At 43.8% G+C, this 22,699-nt stretch overlaps 1 protein-coding gene across 7 annotated transcripts in view; it reads left to right on the plus strand.

Annotated features, from left to right (window-relative positions):
• Igsf5 (immunoglobulin superfamily member 5) overlaps positions 1-22,699 on the plus strand; it is a 59,177-nt gene that overhangs the window by 17,456 nt on the left and 19,022 nt on the right. For 5 of the 7 annotated variants that reach the window (XM_029560534.1, XM_029560535.1, XM_029560538.1 and 2 more), the window contains 3 exons: positions 4,403-4,693; positions 14,654-14,794; positions 17,624-17,648. In XM_029560534.1, coding sequence (XP_029416394.1) covers positions 4,403-4,693; positions 14,654-14,794; positions 17,624-17,648 — 457 coding nt within the window. The remainder of the gene's footprint in view (positions 1-4,402; positions 4,694-14,653; positions 14,795-17,623; positions 17,649-22,699) is intronic. The other 2 variants (XM_029560537.1, XM_008826922.3) reach the window with 1 other exon arrangement.

Here is a 22,699-nt window from a genome sequence, read left to right on the forward strand (position 1 = left end):
CCCATTTGCCCTCATACTTCGAGTTTCGTGTGAATGTTCTTTAGTCGCACATGACATCGTTTTTTCTTCACTCTAATGATTTCCTTTGTTTCTTGTAGTTAGATGAACTGGTCGTGAATTTTTCCAGGTTCTGTGTATCCTAGAATGTGTGTGTGTGTGTGTGTGTGTGTATTACATAATGTACAAATAACCTTGGTTAAACTAGGTACCTTCATGTGGTACATTATAGGTGCCATGTTTAATTATATGGGATTTTGTGTCTGTAATGTGCAAATGCAATCTAGTAACAAAGAGCAAGAAATTGGGCATATTGACAAAGCTCATCTATCTCAATGATCACTTTAATAGTGGCTTGAGAAGCCAGTGGTCTTAAAACTATCTTCTTCCATCATTAAAACACACTATAAAGAGAAAGACTGATTTCAAGAATATATATTGCTGACTGGGTAATTGGGTTTGATCTTTAAGGACAATAACTGCAATTAAGAGAACAGCCCTGGATGTTTTCATTCTTGGTTCGAATGGCCAGAGCCAAATGTAAAAGAGGAAAATTCTCTCAAGCTGCATGTTCTGGTGCTCTATCCGCATCCAGTTTTGATTCTATAGAAGTAGAACCATTCCTTTCAATAATGAAAACCTGATCCCTCATTCCTTCAATGAGGCAGATGTCTGCAATATGAAATGTAAGGGTAAGTGGATGTTAAAATCCCACTTGCATTCTTCAAGACTGCTTTGTTTGGAAGGACATCGCTCATGGCTCATTGAATGGCATTTACTTCCTGATAACCCGAAAGATCTGATGTGCATCCCTTACTACCCCCAGGAAGAGTTAAAAATGAGAGGATCTGAAACAGTGCACAACATGTAGAAACATACATGTGTCATCATGTATGGTACAAATGGACAATTCGGAGTTGTTAAGTCCATGTCATGACCTGTGGCCTTCTAGAAATTCACATGATTTCTTGGAGACCTCCTTTACATCTATTCACTGAAGAGCTGCTTGGGTCACACTCTGAAAGGCCAGGGTCCTGATTGTCTACTCATGCCATGCCCTGTGCATTTGAACTTACAGACTGAGCTAACCCAGAGTAGCTAATTAAAAATCTCGGAGGTAAGTTTCTGGTAGAGCTTCAAGCATTAAAATTCTCCTACCAAAGTATTTTGGCTGATTTTTTGCATCGCTCCAGGCTTGGTCAGGCTGAAACAGGAGTTTCTTGAGTAATGTGTGATCACCTAGGTTAGGGGGAAGAGGCAAGCCTTTCTTGAGGCCATACTGTCTGGCTTTGAACTTGGCTTTCCCACTTGCTCCAAGAATCCTTGGCTGCTTAAGCTCATCGAACATCAGAGTTCTTATCTGTGAAATGTGCGCAGCAGCAGTGCCTGCCCCAACAGCCGCACTTAGGGACACTGAAAGGGCCTGAGCACACGTCACACCCATGCATGTCCTCCATTTCATCTCTTTCAGAGAAGTTGTACTGTTCTCTGAACCTCTGCACCCATAACTGTCCATATCACACAATTTGTCCTTAAGGTCATGTTACTGTACATCACTTCCTGTCATTCCTGAGGCAGATTTGGGCTTACAGAGATTGGTTTGACTTTCATAGCATTTTCCCCAGAAGAACTGGAGAGTTTTAAACATGATTTGAATGCCTCTTATATTTACACCCAATTGTTTATTTGTTTATATACAAAGATATTATTTTCAGTAAGTTGTGCACAGGACTCAGAAGATTGGAATTAACGAACCACTCCCTGGAGGTCACAATGCCATCTTTCAGTGAGGAAATCTTCCTGGGAGAGTCACAGGTTGCTGGAAATGATCAGACCACATGAAAAGAAAGCCAGACTTTTGTCAACCCAAACCCAAAGATTCGTGATAAATACCAAATTTGATAGATTCTTCTAAGTTTTTCCTCTAAAGACATTCCATTTTCTGTGTAGAAATTTTCTAAGAACTACTCAGTAGTAATTAGGACATGAAATCCTGACAGAAGGGTGAGATGGCCAGTTTATTTACTGGCTTGTTGGCTAGTTTTACTGAGTTACACCTATTTCCCTCTCCCCAGTTGTAAGAGTGTGTCTTTCTAGAGGGCAAAGCTACATCCAGGTCTGCAGCCTTCCTCTAAGTAGAGCTCCATAAACACTGTTCAGCTGTCTTGGAGCTTTCTTCTCCACACTCTAAATGCTCCTGAAGATCTCATTATCAGCTAATTTTTACACATAATTTTTCCTTAAACTTTCACAATTATGGTCCTTGTTTGCATAAATTAAACTGAAGAAGCTTTCCCTTATCTCTGGACTTAATGGATCTTTTTTCTAGTGCTGGATTCTTATTCTCAGAGGCCTTGGTCATCCTTCCATGTTCTGTGGTCCTCACATGGAACTGCCCTTGCATTCCCAGAATATCCTTAATAACATGAAACCTCTAGGCTGTGTAACAAGAACAAGATAAATTTGGCAAAGATAAATAATGTTTTGGAACAGAGACTTGTAAGACTTTTAAAATGGCAGATATTTGCTTTTTGTTATTTATTTATTTATTTATTTATTTATTTATTTATTATGTGTATGAGTGTATTGCCTGGATGTGTGTAAGTGCACCCATGTCAGGCAGTGCCCTTGGAGGTCAGAAAAGTGCATCAGATCCCCTGGAACTGGAGTTACAGATGGCTGTTAGCCCCTATGTGGGTGCTGGAAATTGAACCCTGGGTCCTCTGTGAGAACAGATAGCGCTCTAACTACTGAGCCATCTCTCCAGCCCACAATGATTAATTTTAAATAAATATTTTAAAATTTATTTGGGGGGCTTGGAGAGATGGTTCAGAGGTGAAAAGCACTAACTGCTCTTGCAGAGGACCCAGGTTCGATTACCAGCATCCACTTGGAGGCTACGGACAGCCCTTAACTCCAGTTCCAGGGGAATCTGATGCCCTCTTCTGACCTCTATGCCATTGCACAACACGGGTGCACTCACATACATGCAGGCAATACACTCATAAAATAAAAATAATAATAAAAAATAATTTATTTGGTTACAACCCACATAAAGGAAGGTCTTTGGAGTCTCTAGTAGTTTTCAAACCAAAGTGTTTGAAAATCACTGAATCTAGTCAAATTGTACCATTAAGAGACAGAAAATGGGGGGGCAGGTTTCCAAAATTTCTGGAACTTTCCCAAAGTGACGGCAATTTTGCTGCAGAGCCATGAACAAGAAAAGAGTTTCTGATTCTTGGTCCGGTGTTCTTTCCATTATTCTGAGCAGGTGGGGGTTGCGGCTTGTAGCATGTCTGAATTTGAACATTTCAATGCATATGTATTTTGCTAAGGCTGTGTCTTTGCTGGGACCCATCCTCAGGTTATTTTAGTAATGTCTTCACAAATAAACATAATTTTCAGATGGGTTCTTTACAGTGTGAACATTGCCAGGAGCAAGAGGGTTTTTTTTTTAATTAAAATTTTTTTTATTTATTATTTTTATTTTATGTGTATGCATGTATTGCCTGCATGTAGGTAAATTGCACCCGTGTCGTGCAATGCCTGTGAGGACAGAAAAGACTGTCTGATCCCCTGGAACTGGAGTTACATCCCCTGGAACTGGGGTTAAGAACAGTTGTTAGCTGCCATGTGGCTGTTGGGATTCAAACCCAGGTCTTCTGCAAGAACAGTCAGTGTTCTTATCTGCATCAGTGTTCTTAACTGCTGAGTCATCTCTCCAGCCCCATCAAGAGGGTTCTTAATAAAAATTTAAAAATAATTTATCTAAGTCAACAATTCTGAAACCTAATTTGGGTTAATTCTGTAGTGATACTAGATTTGATTTGGATTTAATTTATAACTGGAAACATATTTTAAGACAATGCCAAAGGCAGTTATTTTTAAAAGTTTACTACTATGTGAGGTGGCACATGCATATAATCCCAGTCCTTGGGAAGTGGAGGGAAGAGGATCAGGAGTTCAAGACCAGATCTGAGCAATGCTTGAGACTGTAACCCCCAAATATATAAAATAAATGTGACTGATCCAAACTTCAGGAAAGACCTGCTGTTCACGAGTCTCTGGGGAAAGACTGTAGACTATTCCCCTTTCTATCTTGCTTCTGGGAGCCCCTGGGAGAATTCTGCTGCCCCGTTTCAGTGGCCTGTGGCAGGAACAACTGCCTTGTTTTTCCTACATAGCTATTTCCTCTGGTCCTTAATGTTTACTTATTCATTCTCTGTGATTACGTATCTTCTTGTAAACCACCTTATATATATGATGAAACCTGAATTGTGGTTTCCCAGGAGACACAGCCTCCGTGGGGTCTGGGAGGAAAGTCTCGTGAGATGTGATTTGAGTCAAAAATTGCCAGATGCAAAAGGCGCTATGGATCCTCAGCATGTTTCTCTCTTTTCTTTAGTTATGGGGACGTTGGACATTCCTGGTGGCAGCCTTATGGTCACTGAGGGCGAGCCCTATAATGTCACTTGCTATGCCCTGGGCTGGACTCCACTCCCAGAAATTTCTTGGGAGGTCCAGGTCCCGGTAAGCCATTCCAGTGATTTCTCCTTTCTGGAGTCGGGTGGTGCCGTGAGCATCCTGGCTCTCACACCGCTGGGCAACGGGTCGCTGACTTGTGTGGCCAATCTGAAGAGCGTGCAGGCCAGCAGTTCCCTAACTGTCAACCTGACTGTGGTTCATCCTCCACTGGGTAAGTGAGAGAAAGCCAGAAAGTGACCATTCTGAGTACACTCGAGGGGTCCATCAGCCTGGAAGTGACCTTGACGTTGGGTGGGGATGCGGGGATGGGGTGCAGTCTGGTGCTGTGGGCTCAGTAATTGTTATCTCATTGCTCTTACAATCTCTTCTTAAGTTTTCTTTTTTCTAATTGTATATGAAACATTGAGAAATCTTGTCTGTAACATATAAGAAGAAAGAATCAAGTTCAGAGACAAATACACAACTTAATTTTTTTTAATGAAGCTGGGTGTGGTGGCTCATGCCTATAATCCAAGCACTCAAGACGCCGAGGCAGGAGTATTACTGAGAGTCTGAGGGTGTCCTGGTGAGTTCCTGGCCAGTCTGGGCTACAGAGTGAGAGCCTGTCTCAAAAGACCAAAACAACGACATCTGTGTATATTGTTTAACTTGACCAAATGGCAGAACTTTAAAAAGTTTAGATGACATAGAGGAAACTTTAACCTTATACTTTGCTGTTGTTATTTTTAAAATTAATTTATTTTATGTGTATATGAGTATATTGCTTGCATGTTTGTAAGTGTACCCATGTCGTGCAATACCTGTGGAGGGCAAAAGAGGGGGTCAGATGGTTTTTAGCCGCTGTGTGGGTGCTGGGATTTAAGCCCAAGTCCTCTGCACGAGCAGTCAGTGCTCTTAACTGCTAAGCCATCTTCTCAGCCCCTAACCTTATACTTTTTAAAAAAAAAATTAAAAAATTTAATAACCACATGATTAGAAGAAGCATTTCATCACAGCTTTAACATATTCAGTAACAATTTCCAGAGTAAGGATACATATCTTTCAAAACTGGTTGTAAATTTTTGGGTTCACAGTTGAATTAATACAGTTATACAATATTGAGCTCAGTATAAGCCCCGTGACTTTTGGGAGGCAGTAATCTGAAATAGTGGTCATATTTAGGGATAAGTACTCTTCAGGCCCTTGTTCTCTGCATATTGACTAATTGTGGGTCTCTGTGTAAAGGAAATTCTCTGGTGGGAGTCAAGAGATGCATCCAACCTAAATGTAGAGGTTCACATAGATGGAACTGGTAAAAGAATGGAGCCACGGGCTCCTCCCAAGCCCATGTTACTCCTTGAGGAACAGAGCCTCAATGACCTTAAGAGTAAAAATAAATTGGTTTATCTGGGTCAATTGTAGGGTCTTAAACACTCAAAAGGAAAGTATAACCAAAGATTAATGGGGTCAATATAATTTTTTAAGAGTCGACATGCATAGCTAAAGGCTATACAGCAAGAAACAATGCCAGGCAGGAGATACCTTGTACTTTTTAAAGAGCCCTGGAGAGCCTATGTGCTCTGAGTTGGTGAGGACAGGAATTCAGGAGTACAGGGATGATGTGGTCAAGCCTGAAGACTGACTTGACTTTTTTTTTTTTTTTTTGTGGGGCAGGGATGGTGCTAGGGATGAACTCAGGGCCTCACAGGTGCTAGGTAAGCAATCTACTACTGACTGCAAACCCAGCCCTGGAGACTTAACCCCTTCATCTTACAAAATTGGAGGGAAGACCTGGAGGGATGCCACTTTTTAATCAAGGCCACATCGTTAGAAGTTAAGAGGAACTTTTAGTTCAAAGTTTTTTCCTACCATGCAAGTATCACTACTCCATCCTTTCAGCATTCAGAACAAGGCTACAGTAAGGGAAAACACCAATAATAGCAACAGCTAGCTCTGCTTACTACTTACTAAACACCAAGCACTGTTCCAAGTACTCAGGTACTCACCAAACTAGCCTGCATCACAGTACAGAAGTGCTGTTATTGTACTTCGAGAGCAGGTGACTAGACAGGGCTGTCTGGATTTTTTTCCCCCTGTAGCCCCAGCTGGCCTGGAACTCACTATGTAGACCAGGCTGGTCTTGAACACACAGAGATCCTTCTGCTTCTGCCTCTTGAGATTTAAGGGCATATGCCACCATGCCCAGTTAGCGCTACCTGGATTTTAGCCAGGTCTGTTCTGTAGAGACTTTGAGTGGCAGGGGCAGCCAGGATCTGCTCTCCCATCCACTGTACCATGTGGAGGGTGAGTGAGCTTCCTGTGGCTGCTGTAACAAAGTGCTCCAGCTTGGACAGCTTAGACAGTGAGAACGGATTGCCTCACAGCTCTGGGTGCTGGTAGTCTGAGGTCATGGTAAGCAGGGAAGGTTCCTCTTCAGGTCTGTGGGGTGTGTGTATGTAGGAGACTCTGTCTTATGTCTTTATCTCTGGGGACTGTTGGCAACCTTGGGCATCCCTCCCTCCCCCTCCTTCCTGTTTCCTTCTTACCCTCCTCTCCTCCTTCTCCTCCCCCTTTTCTCTCCTTCTGCTTCTCTCCCCCCTTCTTCCCCCTCCCCTTCCTTTCCCCCTTTTCTCTCCCCTCCCCTCCATTTTTCTCCCTCTGTTTCTCCCTCCCCTTCTCTCTCCCCCTCCCTCTCTAGTCCTCCTGTCTTCCTCTCCCTTCCCTCCCTCTTTCTCCCTTTCTCTTCTTCTCCCTTATTTCCTCTCCTCTCTCTCCCTCTCTCTCTTCCTCTTCCTGTCCCCCTCCTCTCCTTTCTCCCTTCCCTCTCCCTCCCCCTCAACTTTAGTGTATACTCATTTTTGTTCCCTTGTAATCTATTACGTCCTTACTCATGATGCTGCCCACCTTGGTCCAGGGTTGATCCTGCAGGTTATCTCTGGTATCTTGCTGATATCTCCCTATCAGCTTTTGGGCACCCACCCGATCAGATGCTCTACACACATTGTGCACTCCCCTTATCCCAGCCTGAGATGGGCTGTTTTCCCAAGGAACTAACCCACGTTGCCTGTCAGCAACTTAGGTTTGATAAAGTCTGGTCCAGGGTTTGAAAGGGTGGACTGAAAGAATTCCATCAGCACCAAATGGATGGGCCAGAATTGACCCTTGAAAGTGCACATTTCAACAAGGTAATAGAGTAGCACAGGGCTCTGGCTTGATCAATGGCACTTTCTGGAAGTGGATTTTAGAGATTAGGTTTCTTGCCATCCATTTCTGCTACAAGGGAAAGGGGGAAGACGGGGGCATTTAACTTCTCTTGATCAGCAGAATTCTTCCTTGGCTAGGACGCCCCTTCATTACAGCGGCTGGAGGCCAGAGGGCTGGGAAGGAAGACTGTGGGTGGCAATGAGCCTGGTTTTATTGGACTCATTTGCAAAAGAATATTTCATTTCTAAATTATTCATCGAGATCAGAGCAGCTGGTGGCTGGGGCGTGTTGTGTGTTTTATGCAAGTCTTATTAACTATAGAGCTTATTCAACCTTGGCTGGCAGAGCTGACTGTAAAGCTGGTGACCAAGGCCTGAAGGCCTGAAGTTCACGGAGAGCTGAGGGGCCAGTAGCCTGTGCTGCCAGGCTTCCTTGGGAATGGGGGAGCCTCAGTCCTCCACCCATGTGCTAAGGGTGTAAGAAGACCTTTATTTCTTGGTTGAGCTTAGGAAGTCTAATGAGGTCAAGCCACAAAGTGTGTGCCAGTGAGAGATCAAAAATCCCCTGAAGAAAGGCACATGGAAAGACCAAAGCTTATCTTCAGAGCTTGTTTCTAAACACCGGATTTTATAGAGATCATACAAACCTGTGGGGTTGCAGATATCCACAACACTAGAAATCAAAAGCCCCTTTGTATGATGGGGAGACAGGAGTAAACATCTATTCACACCAGATAGGACGCTGCTAAAAGACCAAAGAAACAACTCCACCCAAGTCTAGCTGGGTGAACCAGTGAGTTTATTGGGGTTACTTAACAGGAGCATGAGTGATTTAGAGCGAGTTCCATCACGGAAAGGCCCACATCAGCTTGAATGATGATTCATTAAAGTTAACATCCTTGGGACTCTGAACCTTGGAACCTGAAAAGCACAACTTTTCAGGCAGTTCCACTGAGGGGTCCCCCAGTAATCGCTACTGCTTCTATATCCTTGGGGAGAAACCTTGTGAATCTGTAAGTTTCCTTTTCTTCCTAAGTCTTACGAGCCCCTCGCTTCCTTCTAGGAAGGAATGTTCTGGTCGTGAGGAATGGCTACAGAACCCTCCTCATCTCCATCAAACCAATCTTCAGCTGTTTACCACTGCCACCTGTGCCCTCTGGCTTGTTCCCTCTGTCTTGGTGCTCCTTGGGTGTAATGTGAAAAGGTGGTCATGAGGCCGGATTTCCTGGACACAGGAGCATCTTGTAGGATGGAGTGTTCTATTCTGATTCTGTTTATTTTCCTGAGATGTGACAGTGTCCTGGACAGAGAAGGTGGTAGGTATGACCATCTTGGGTTTCTACTCTAGGTCTCCTGGCATGTCACCAACCTTTAAGGCTCAGTTTTCCTACATGTGAAATGGGCAGGAGATGAATTGAACCGTTCTCTTTTCTGGCTCAGTCACTGGAGGAGTCTGCCTTGGCAGAGTTTCAACCCCTCCCAGAAGCTCTCATGTAATTGGTTTTCATGGAGTATGAGATCTTTGATTTTTTAAAAAAATATTGTATTTATTAATTTTATTTTATGTGTATGAATGTATTGCCTACATGTGTGTAAGTGCATATGTCATGCAATACCCTCAGAGGTCAGAAGAGGGCATCAGATCCCCTGGAATTGGAGTTACAGATGGTTGTTAGCTGCCATGTAGGTGCTGGGAATCGAACCGGGATCCTCTGCAAGAGACTGAGACATCTCTCCAGTCCCAGAGATCTTTTTTAAAAGCTCCTCCCCACCAAAAAAATTGGCTTGGGAGCAATTAGCCTAAAAATCTGTCAGGCCCACCTTCCAATCCAACTGGTCAGGTTTTATGGTCCACACAGACCCAGAGACGAGAGAGCACCCCATTCTCTAGCTCTGTGACTTGGAAGAAATTCCTTAACCTTGTTGAGCATCAGCTCTGTCACTTGTGAAACTGAGACAACAGTATTGCCTGCCTTCAGGGCTGCTGCTCTTGGGGGACGTAAGCAGACTGAAACGTCCAAGGTGTGATCCCTTAGCAGGACAGAAGGGTGACTGGTCATTGCTTACTTTAGTGACTCAGAGATCTGTGTGCCTCTGGTGGGCACAAGCTTTGTGGGTGCTTTTGAGAAATTCTATGCACTCTTTTAAAGCTCTGTTCACTCTTTTCAGAGCCTCTGGGAAAACTATTCTTTCCTTTGCCAGTGGGGACAGGACAGCCCCTAAGCTGAGGTTAAGCACACGGTAAGGTCAGTCACGTGGCTTTGAGGAGTACCAGTGTTGGGGAGGAGCTTAGGGAGGAAGGCGTGTTGCTAAGCTTGGAGATAACCTTCCTTAGTCACTGTTTGTTGGCTACTCAGGCGTAGCATGCCCACCTTCCCCAGAACTCTCACTCACCTGAGTCAGGCACCCTCCGCCCTATACAACCTTCTTTAGAAGCCCTGAAAATGTCTTTATCTAATCTGAGACCTGGGCTCTGCCTCCCTGGAGGGATTGTTGCACACTGAGATGAACTGTGACATAGTGGGAGGCATGCTGGAGGAGCAGGCTTCACTGTGCTGAGCCCTGGGGCAGGTTCTGGGGCTCTTTCATCTAAGTGTCTTATCTGTACAGTTTTGGATTAGAACAGATTAGGCCATGGGCGAGATCACTCCAAGAGTCTGCTTTTTATCCACCACTTTTTTTTTTTACTTATTATGGATATTACTTATTTTTTCATACAGCTGTGAATGCTGTTAGTCTAAAAACATTAGCCTTCTACCAAGCAAAAGCATTCACGTTGTGTGTGTATGCATGCAAACATAAGTGCATATATATAAACATGAAAAATGATTATTAAAATAAGACATCTGTGCAGTTCCAGCACTAACATATTCCTCTTTGTGTCCCCATGCATGATACACTGGATTAGAGGCTTGAGCTGAACTATCTCCGGGATGTGAGAGACTGTGGAAGGCTGGACTTCTAAGGAGAATGGTCACAGCAGACAGGAAGGGATTGAGTCACTTTGCTCCTGATACCTGTTGCATTTTGTTTTGAGGCTTCTGGGGGCAGGTGTGGAATTTAGGAAGAAGACAGTGAGCAATGCCACAGAATCCCTTATTCGCTTCAGGACTCTGTCGTCCTCCTCAGGAGGCACCTCCGGAGGTAGTGTCCTCTCCTACACACATTCACAGCTAAGGAGGAAGCAGGTGCTCACTGCTTAGTTGGAATAAGGGTTTGATGCCACTCAGGGGGTCTTTTCTCAGGTCCTTTTCTTCACCAGGTAAAGAATTACAGGACAAGAAGTTTGCAGTCACAGCTCAGAGCCAAGGTTTATTAAAGCAAGTGCAATATTCCAAACAGCCAAAGAGACAGACTCCCCGCATTGGGAGGGGGTCCAGAGCTGCACACTCTATCCCCTGGAGAGTCTGGGCTTTTACATTCTACAGAGTAGGAGATGGGACAGGACTGGGCTCCCTTTCCCCCATTTGGATTGCATAGGACAGGATGCATGTTGCTTCACTCATATGAAAACAGGAATCTGATTGGGTAAAGCATGGGTGGGAAGTTGACGGTTGGAACGCTGACATTTCCCCCGTAGGAGAAGGAGAGGCCATGGGTAGGAAGCGTTGAGTAGCAGGTCAATAAACTTTGCCCTAGGTTAGGAGAATCCAAGCCTATCTCTCTTTTATCAGGAGCTAGACCTCAGTGTCTAACCACAGCTAGCTCCCTTATGAAAACTTCTGACATTTGCAAATTTCAATTTAAAAGAGAGTCCATCTCATTGGATACAGGGTGGCTATGGTAGTCTGGATGCATGTATTTTACCTTTTAGAGTCTTGGAACTTTCACACACATCTCTTGAGTCTAAACAATCTGGTGGGGTAAGACTTGTGACTGGTGAGTGAACCAGAGACCAGAGGAACCCAGAAAATAAACAGAGTCCACAGACTGACTAGTTCCACTGGCAGGAAGTCCAAAGCTATTGACAGCACAAGGCTTCTGGAAACACAGGGGTTTTCAACTCTGGATTGCGATGTCAGGAATACAGCTCTGGGTGTCATGATCTCATGAGGGAAGGGAAGCAGGGGCACTTCCTGTAATGAGGGAGGGTACACTGGGTAGTGTTCTTAAAATAAGAGTCATCAGCCACTTGCATGCAGAACATCTGAGGTACCTTTCCAGACCCCTTGACTCTGCCTTACTGGGGCAGGTTTTGAATTTGCATATACAAGAAGCTGTCCAGGCTGTTCTTGGTGTTCTGTTCTCTGTGGGGCAAGGGGGAGCCTATTCTCTGACTGTGAGAACTGACTTGAGCCATTACCACAGTCCTGGGGCTGGGGAGGTTTGGTATGGGGAAAGTACAGCTCTTTTCCCTCCTCCATCACCAGGACTTTTTTTTTTTTTGAGAACACTTTTCTATCTTTCTCATCATCTCAGAAAGATGGTGGGTGAAGTGGAAATAGATGACATTGGGAAAGTAATTTAGCCTTCCTTCAGAACTGCAGTTCTGCTCTGGACAATTAAAAAAATATTTTATGCCGGGCGTGGTGGCACATGCCTTTAATCCCAGCACTCTGGAGGCAGAGGCAGGTAGATCTCTGTGAGTTCAAGGCCAGCCTGGTCTACATAATGAGTTCCAGGACAGCTGGGGCTACAGGGAGACCCTATCTCAAAAAGACCAAATTTTTTTTTATTTGTTAATTTTATTTTATGTATATGAGTGTATTGCCTGCATGTGTGTAAGTGTACCCATGTCACACAATGCCATGGAAGCCAGAAGAAGATGTTGGATCCCCTGGAACTGGAGTTACAGATGATTGTTAGCCGCCATATGGGTTCTGGGAATTGAACCCGGGTCCTCTGCAAGAGCACCCAGTGCTCTTAACTGCTGAGCCATCTCTCCAGTCTTGTGGGCATCTTAATACGAGGAGAAAGCTGTGGTATAGGTGTGGCTCAGTGTAGCTGACTGCTCCGTGCAGACTTCTCTATGGAAAGGCAATCAAGAATTCAGCCTTTTAATCAATCTTTCTGTCCATCCATCCATCCATCCATCCATTTCTCCTTCTATCCATCTATCTATACACCCAGTTTTTAAAATCCATCTACCCATCCATCTATCTACTTACCCACCTGTCTATCGCTTTATCATCTATCATGACTAGTAAGTTCCAGTATTTATATGACTAGTAAGTACTTGGGTATAATAAAAATAATACACAATCCTTGACCTTGAACTAGGTGTGGGTCAGACAATAGAAGATAATTAAGAAATGGAAGTTGATTTCTAAGATATTTCAAATGATAGTAAATTTAAGGTGTTAAAAAAAAAACCTGCTACTATTACCCAACATCTAATTTCCTCTAAGGAAGCAAAAAGAAATATAGGCAATTCAGAAAAGTATGACAGGAAGGGCAAAAACAAGTACTTTTTCTATCATATAATTTCTCATAGCACAGAGTTCCCTGGTTAGTTCCCAGATAATCCTGACTCTTTCTAGAAAAGATTTATTCTTATATTTAATTGTGTGTATATGTCTGAGTATGGATTTGTGTTGTGTGTGAGTGTATTGCCCATGGAGGTCAGAAGAGGGCATTGGATCCCCTGGAACTGGCCTTACAGTGGTTGTGAGCTGTTGGACATGGGTGCCAAACTCTGGTCTGCTACAAGCACAGCAGGTGCTCTAACCACTGAGCAATTGTCCCAGCCTCATGTGTGGATTCTTATGCAGTTGGATCCTTGCTTGCCCTTGACTCAATGTCAAGGAAGTTGATTGTAGAGACCAGGGCATGAGTGATTATCTCTAAACTTTCCCATCCTTATGCTGACCACCTCACATTGGCAAAGGAGCAGCAAATCACAATTGCTGGATACATTTTCAAGGAAAGACTCTAAGGGGGGGAGCACCTAAGAGTGATTTTTCAACTCTAGCCCCTTGTTCCAAAGCAAACCTTGTGTTAAAATAATAGAGGAAGTCTATTATTTTAAGTTTTTAGTGACCAGCCTCCACTCTGTTTACAGTGCGATCTATTGGGTTGGGTGGCAGACCTTGTTGAATAGCAATGCACAATTTGCCAGGTTAGCGTGGCTGTCTGTGGTTTGCCTTCCGTGCGATTCATGGTTGGACAGGAAGTGGACAGTGCTCTTGAGGGCTGTTTTGGAGTCAGCATGTAATTCCCACCAGATAACCACTATGCCACCCAGCAGGACTTTCAGGGACGATGGCAATGTTCTACGTATGTCGTAACTGCGCACTTGAAATGTAGCCAGTGCAACCAAGGAGCTGAATATTTACACACAATTTTAATTAAAATTTGAATCAGTTCTAAGATGTGGCTAAAAACCAAAACAAAACAAGCTGACTTCCCCTCACTCCCCTTCCTTCCCCACTTCTGTTCCATCTCCTGCGGGGTCTGCCTCACCTTTCCTAACCTAATGCCTACCGGTTAGAACAAGAGGCGAAGGTGGACGCCGGCAGCCGTGCCTGAAGGACCACGGAAAGTGTGACTGAAGAGCACTGTGTGCTGGGTGTTGGTGGGGTCTTGGGGAAACTACGCACCCAAGGTCCTTGGGAAGTGGCCTTCCCACAGGGTGCTCTGATTTCCTTTGGGTTCTGGAATTACAAAGCTTGGGGACATAGACGCCAGAACCCACCCTTCTCTGGTCTGGTCATAATTCTTACTCCTTGATACATGGAGTTTGAACATGATAGCAAGTATCCAACCTTGGGAGCTGCCTTGTGGGCCCAGCCTTATGCATTTCTCTGGAATGTATGTGGGAGGCGGCAACACAGTGATACCTGGGACTGAGTTACACGACATGTTGGCAGCCATAAACATTGGGATGGAAGACCCTGCGGCGTCCTGAGTTCTTAAACACACAGGAGGGGTGCCCTGCTGTAGCAGGCTGAATACTTATTGAACACATGAGACAGGTTAGAGCTGAGCAGAAGCCTTGATCCTAACAAGTGCAAACATGGCTGATCTCTCTCTCTTTTTTGCCCTTGTAGACAGCGTTGACAGGGCAGACTCGTCACTGCCGACCTGGGCCATCGTTCTCCTGGCTGTGTCCCTGTCGTTACTCCTGATCCTGATCATAGTTCTCATCATAATATTCTGCTGCTGTTGTGTCTCTGGGAGAGAAAAAAAGGGTATTTTTTCCCATATAAATTTATATATTGTTTTAGATTTGGGGGACAAGAAGTTGAGGTGAATGGGCTTATCCACTTGTTCAAAAGGCGCTTCACTATAACGAGGTGTCACAGCACCCATGGTGAAGTGGCTGTCATCACCAAGTCAGAGATAAGAAGAGTTGGCAGGGGAACGCTTGCACACCATGGTGGGAGTGTAAACAGGTACAAATGTCATGGAAGACAGTGTGGGGGTTCCTTAGAACACCAAAAATGGAATCATCATGCGCTCCAGTGCTCTGACTCCTGGGTGAATAGCTAAGGAAAAGTGAGAGGAAATGACATCAGAATGTCAGAGGGACACCTGCGCGTGTGTCCACTACAGCACAGCTCACACACTTTCCAAGTGCTGAATCTGTGCCTCTCCTTGTCTTCCTCTCGCTGATTTGGATGCTTTCTACAGTTCGATTGTTTTCTTAAGAGCAGAGATTCAATGTTTGGGTGACGTCACTTGACTCACATTCCTAATTCTGCGAGTACTGGCTGCCGTCTGATCAGGCTCCATATGCTGACTGCTCTCCACAGAAAATCTCTCCGTGAGGCAGTCTATGTATATCACACAGTCTAGCCTTAATTAGGGCAGTGAGCTAGCTGTAGCTCCTCCATGGATTAGGTTTGTGACCGGGGAGAATTGGAAAGTAGGAATCAAAAAATAGTAACATCCTGTCCACCTGGATGAGATGGGAATTTGGTTTTGCCTGGGCATCGCTCATGCTAAAGAGATGATACTCACATATTGGACTTTAAGTGAGAACTGTTGACATGTTTCCTGTGTCCTTTGAGGAGGTTCCAAGGCTTGGGCAGAGCCTTCAGATGGTTATTTTGATGCATTGGGAGCAGGTGGAGAAATCCCATTGTCTGGAGATTCTGCTTCTCTTGGGCCCCTGTCTGCCCCTGCTGACTTTGTAAGAAGGTTGGTGGGAACTGATCTGTATAGCTTAGGGTGATTTTCAGGTTACTTGTCTACAAATGAGATGAAGTGCCATCCTATAGATTGGTTATGAGAATTTAAAATATGTATTAGATCCTCTGAGCCAGGTGTAGTGACTCTTGCCTATAATCCCAGCACTTGGGAAGCTGAGGCAGGAGGATTGCCACAATTTTGAGGCCAGCCTGGGCTACCATAGTGAGTTACAGGGCTGGTTACATAGCAAGACTCTGTCTCAAAACATATTTCTAGGGGCTGGAGAGATGACTCGGCAGTTAAGAGCACTGGCTGCCCTTGCAGAGGACCCAGGTACGATTCCCAGCACCCACATGGCAGCTAAAAACCATGTGTAACTCCAGTTCCAGGGAATCTGACGCCCTCTTCTAACCTCCTCGGGCACTGCACAACACAAGTGCACTTATATACATGCAGGCAATACACTCATACACATAAAATAAAAATAATAAATAAAATATTAAAACATTTCAGTGCTCCATCCTAGATTTTATCTTTATGTAAGTTTGATATTAAAAGCCCATGTAAGGATGAGCTGTTTTCTTTTTTTCTCCCTTTTGTTTGCAACAAGTGTAGGTTAGAGCTGTGAATAGAGACCCTCTACGACCCACTTACAGTACTCACCCTGCGCCACTGGTCAGGTGTGGCTACAGTGAAATTATGCTACATTTTAGCATAAATGTGAAAGTCAATGGGCTTCTGAATTTTCTCTGCTTGATTACTTCAATGCTTAAAATATATTAAATATTTTTCCTTCAAAAGTGTTTTCTCTGTATGCCTCTGGTTAACTGATGACTGACTGAAAACGGCTGAGGGTCTGACTCAGTCTACCTAGGGGTCTTGGGATGGCAGTGTGGAGAGAGAGACTTGACACCCTTCCTCTCCCCCACCTCAGTGGGAGCATGTGGCTTGCCCCAACACTGCAGGACGTCTGCAGAGACAGGCTCAAGTCCCTTGCAAGGCAAACAAAATTGTTCTTAAGTTTAGTTTGAGATGTGACTCAGATGATGTTATTAGAATTGGAAAGAAGTGAGACTGTTACCTAAAAAACAAGGAAAGTGGATATTTTCTAGACCTCAGCAAAGCTTGTTATTTGGAAGACCTGCTTAGGAAAGCAGAGTTGTGAGGAACATGGATTCTGCACAGACTCTGGGAACTTGCTGTGTGGACTATCATAGCTTCAAATTCTGGATTCCCTCTGGTTCAAGAGTCTGGTGTTGGGAAACAACAGCTGTGGAGCGACAGCTCTGTGTGTGTGTGTGTGTGTGTGTGTGTGTGTGTGTGTGTGTGTGTTATGACACAGTGATAGAAACTGACACCACTGGTACATATGAACTTGATTGGAAATGGATCTTAGCATTAAAGAAATTGGATGTCTTTGCATAATAGCATCTCCTCTGTTGAAACACAGTGACGCTAGTCCCCCCTGGCTATTGTAATAATTAAATGAGGTGATGCCTTGTAAGGTTCTGATGGCCTGGTACACAGGGAACAACTAATGGATAACTGCTGGCTTGGTAAATCCAGGGCCTTCTGGGTATGCTACTTCGGCAACCCAGCTTGTCAAATTCAATCAACAGCCACTAGGTACTTAAGGGGATCCACTATCTCCTACCTAAGGACTATTAATTTTTCTTATGATGAATTCCCCTTAGCCTTAGGAGCCATTTAATAATTTGGTGCAGGGTCATTTTTAATACTTAGTGGATAAAGTCCTCATGTGAGGCTTATTGAAATCAGGGAGTCAATAAAATCAATGAGATTTTATTTTTAGAATAACTATCCTCATTTTTCTAATGGTATTCTCTCTCTCTCTCTCTCTCTCTCTCTCTCTCTCTCTCTCACAGAATCTAGTTATCAAAATGAAATAAGGTAAGTTTAAAACCACATTAGCTTTTTGGCCAAACAAAACCAAGTAGCTATAGTAATACTCAAGTGTAGAAGTGTAGGATTTGAGGATTTTTGTTACTCAAAATTAAGTACTGAAAATAGATGCTCTGAGAAACATATACCCATCACAAGCTCATAGGACGGCCTTGGCTGTAGAATAATGGAGATGAATACAGGTGTGTAGAACCATCCACCCCGATTGCTTGGGCTCGCTCGGGAAATGAAGGATCTCCAAGCAATTGGCATTTGCAACTCTCCCCACGAGAGGACACAGTGCACTGGGACTGTTGGTGACTGTTTTCCCTCCTGCTTTGGGTCAAGGCTGGGGACATGGGCAGAGGTTGTATTGGGTCTTGAGGGCCATTGGAGAACAGAGTCAAGCCAGGAAGATGCCTGTAAGGCAGGTGGTGTTGCTCGGGTGGATAAATTAGGCAGTGTCTGCTGACGGTTCCAGGAACTGGGAGGTCAGGGCTGAAAAATTCCTCTCCTTCCCGCACTACCCGGAAGTGGCTGCAAGCGCTTTGAAGCTGACTAAGCCCAGGGCCCCTCAGTCACGGAGGCACCCAGGGTGTTTCAGGTGCAGGGTTTAGCCAAGGTATTCTGTGGTCACACCCTGCCATGGTCATTACTTATTAGATACAATGTTTCTAAAGACTCAAATGCTGAGCTCCCTTTCACTTCACTCAGTGCCAAGGAGGAACACCTACAGTTCTGGGGGCAGGCTCTCTCCAGTCTCCCTCCAGCCTTGGTAAGAATGAGGTTCTGACATAGGCAGCTGCATTCTGAGGACAGCATCACACAACAGTCTGGAAATAGCTCTTTGGGGCCTGACTTGCCCTGAGGGAAGAGGAGGGAAACAGACCCTGGTAAGGTCTAGCATTTCTCTTGATTGTGATAACCAGGGGGTCATAGTCCGAATTCCTGGACTGACCATTGTTGCTGGTGCCACAGTCTTTGGTCTTTGCTTCTGTTCTCAAGGCTGTGGCGGGTCTCAAAGCACAGTAAAGACACTCAGAGGTACTTAGGAAAATGGATGGTAAATACCAACAGGTGTGATGCAGCAACAGTGGTAGCCGGAACATCAGAACTAAAATCTCTCTCTCTCTCTCTCACACACACACACACACACACACGCACACACGTGCGCATGCACACACACTCCTTAGCATACGTGCTAAGTGCTGTTCTAAGCTTTGTAGAGGTTTTGCTCTTACTGAGTTGTTCTCCACTTTTCCATGTTGTGACTGATAGTACTGAGGCAGAGGTGAGTGACATTGTCAACATTTCCCTGGTGGACCCTGGGATGGTCAGTCGGCCAGGACCTTCATCTGTACGGAGCTCCTGTATCAGACCAGCTTGCCTTGCCTTGGAGGCACGGTGGAAGGCTCACTGGCTGACCATAGCCTCTGTATTTCCATCCCCTCTGTCCATGTCAACTCCAGCCACTTACAATTTTTGTATTGAAATAACCATGTGAATTTTCTTATAGACTTCAGTGTAGAAAAACTTAAACATGGGTGTGAGAAACAATGTTAGTCCCCGTAGTTCTGTGTGTGTGAGAAACAGTGTTAATCACCCACAGTTCTGTTGTTTGTGTGTACTTATATGCACGTGTGTCCATGTGTATAAACAGAGATGGGTGCACAAAGACATTTTGTACTACCTGGACCATAATAATCATTATCCCATAGTTTACTCTTTTTTAATGTGTTTTTAATTTATTTTTATTTAATGTGTATTGCCTGCATGTATGTAAGTGCAGTCATGTTGTGCAGTGCCTGAGGAGGTCAGAAGAAGGCTTCAGATTCCTTGGAACTGGAGTTACAGATGGTTGTTAGCTGCCATGTGGATGCTGGGAACCAAACCCAGGTCCTCTGCAAGAGCAGCCAGTGCTCTAACCACTGAGCATCTGTCTAGTCCCACTTCGCTCTTTTTTGTTTGTTTTGTTCTGTTCTTTTTTTTTTGTCTTTTTGAGACAGGGTCTCCCTGTAGCTCCAGCTGGCCTGGAACTCGCTATGTAGACCAGGCTGGCCTTGAACTCGCAGAAATCCACCTACCTCTGCTTCCCGGTGCTGGGATTAAAGGTGTGTGCCACCACACCTGGCCCCAGTTTGCTCTCTTTATGTGACACTATTCTGAAGACTATTCTGCTAGCAAACACTTGCCTAATAAATATCGCCTTTGCTTTGTTTAGTAGTTTCTTTTTTCAGGTGGTTTTCTTTATTTAGCTTTACAAATGGGTATACATACGGCTTTATTCTCTGTCTTTTCTGCTCAAAAAACAAATGATTCTATATCTATAGCAGTAAAATTATCAGTATAGATCTGTTTCAAAAGATAAAAGCCTTCTTGACATTTTCATTCACAAGTGTAAGTGTAGAAAATGCACACAAGTGATGTTCTTAGGCACCTGTGCCGGGGCTGTGGCTGCCAAAATTTGTAACTAGTGATGGACACATCACACATGTGCATTCAAACACACCTGCCTTCCTGAGCTTTCTGAAGTGAGGCTGTTGCACACCGTGGCCTGCAGATGGAAGTTTCTGATGATACAATGCCATATTCTGGCCGTCTGTGAGATTTACTTTCTCCCTTAGCTTTATACGGGGCTTGGGTTGTTACAGGCCAATGGAATCCCATTCTCCGGTGTTCTCCTGAGTCCCTGTGGACCCTGTGGAGGAGCCAGCCTGCTCAGTGCTCTGTTCCGTATTCCTAGCAGTGAGGGCAGGGCACAGGGTTGGCGGATGTCTGGCTTTGGACTGAGCTAACTGTTATCCAAGAGCTGTTCCAGTGTCCACTGTTCCTGGGAGCACACGAGACCTCTGGTCCATCAAAGTTTCACACATAGCGTAGAAATCCTTCATGTATGTTGGCCACTGGAGTGTCTGCTGTTTTTCTGTTTATACATGGCTCATGTATGAGCCATCTTTCAGGTAGATTTTGTGCTTACTTCCTTAGGAGAAATTCTTAGGAGTGTGAGCATTTTAAATTCTCTGACCGTCCACTGCTCGTCTTTGTTTCCCCAGGAAGCTGCAGCAACCTTCACTCTGTTTCAGGGGCTGGTCCGCTGTTTGTATAAAGGACTGCATAGTAAATACTTTGGGCCTTGCCAGCCGTTGGCTCTTTGCCACAGTCACTCTGTTCTGTTGTAACACTGAAGCATCACTGGATAATCTGGAGGTGGGCAGGTGTCACGCCATTTTTAATGGAGCCTGTGTGCGATTTTCCGTGGGTTGGGGCTGAAACTTCAAGGAAGGTTGCCTCTTGGAACTGGCAGTGCAAAGATCTTCAGTGTACTTGGCTGTATTTTGCTTACTATTATTTTTATGACTGTCATTCTTTTATGGGTATCTAGGAACTCAGTTTCCTCAGATGACCTTGTCTCCTGATGCACCTTTACTGCTCAAAGCTATAATAGAAGCTGCTAGAAATAATCAGTCATGGAATATCATGGACAGAATAGAACAAGCAGAGCTAATGTTAGGAAGTCCTAAAGATGATGTATTTCCTAAAGGACGGGCAATTCAGGGAAAAGACTCTAATTCTGGTATTAGGAGAAAAAGAAAGTTACCACCAACTGTTATGACTAATTTTGGCCTGGCTTATGTTTTGGCAGGAGGTAGATTATGGCAGGCACCGAGAGGGAAAGAATCTTCAGTGTACTTGGCTGTATTTTGTTTGTTATTATTTTTATGACTGTTATTTTTTTATGGGTATTTAGGGGACATGGAGAGGACTTGGTGTCCTTGGTTTGGCTTTAGGGCTTGTCTTTCGATTAAAACCTTGATGTTGAGGATAAGGTCCTAGGAACTTGGATTTTTTTAGATGACCTTGTCTTTTGATGTATTTTTACTGCTTAAAGCTATAATAGAAGCTGTTAGAAATAATTAGTCATGGAATATCATGGGGTATCACACCTATAATAAAACCTTTTTAGGTCCTAATACTGACATGCCTTTAAAAAACTGTCTTCAAAAATATCATAATAAAAATCAATTTTAAAATTCCTTTAATACTTATCCAAAATGGCTAAATTGTGGGTTTTCTTCTAAAATATCTAAACATCAGCCTCTAGGGTCTAAAGATTCTATTTATGATTTCTCTATACCAAATCCTAATTATAATTATGCTAAATATTTAAGAAATAAAACAGAGACATTTAATGGATTTATTCCTAATACTTTGGGAGAGCCAGTCAAAAGATGGCATACACCAGGATGGGTGGCGCCTGTCTATGTGACCCACTCGCCTAAGCATAATAGAACAGGCATTTTTCCGAGTCTCTTCTGGCTTTTTGCTGCGGCGAACGTGTTGCTGCTCAGGAAACCAAAAGAAAACATGTCCACCTCAGTGGGGAAAGAGCGTGTATTAATTATCCTTATGGGATATTGGCAGGAAAACCTAATAATATCAGCATAACCAATTATGGAAAATCACACCGTATAAATTGTACCGATTGTGTTTTTACAAATTGTCTCACTTCTGCATTAGACAAAGATTATTCTGTAATAGTACTCTTAAAGAGACCAAGTTTTGTTATGCTTCCAGGCGACCTTGAGGAAAATCCTTGGTACGATAATTCCGCTTTACAAACTTTGAAAAATCTTAATGAGCTTGTTAGACCCAAGAGATTTGTAGCTGCTTTGACATTGGGTACAGGTGCATTGATCGCCATTTTGACCTCACTTACTGTTTCTACTGTAGCTTTGGTGGAAGAAGCCAGAATGGCACATTTTGTAAATGATCTCAATAAAAATATTTCTTTAGCATTAGCGGATCAATATAATATTAATCAAAAGTTAGATATGAGATTAAACGCTTTAGAGGAAGTAGTGCTAGCTCTAGGACAGGAAGTACAAAATTTAAAGGTACAGCTCTCCACAAAATGTCATGCAAGTTTTAAGTTTATTTGTGTAACTCCATTACAATACAATTCGTCCTTAAATTGAAATGCTACCAAAAATCATTTGTTAAAAATATGAAAAAATACGGAGATATCACATGATATGAAAGATTTACAAAAAGAAATAACT

Source organism: Nannospalax galili, unplaced genomic scaffold (assembly GCF_000622305.1).
Source record: "Nannospalax galili isolate Female #2095 unplaced genomic scaffold, S.galili_v1.0 scaffold192, whole genome shotgun sequence".
Classification (NCBI taxonomy): Eukaryota; Metazoa; Chordata; class Mammalia; order Rodentia; family Spalacidae; genus Nannospalax; species Nannospalax galili.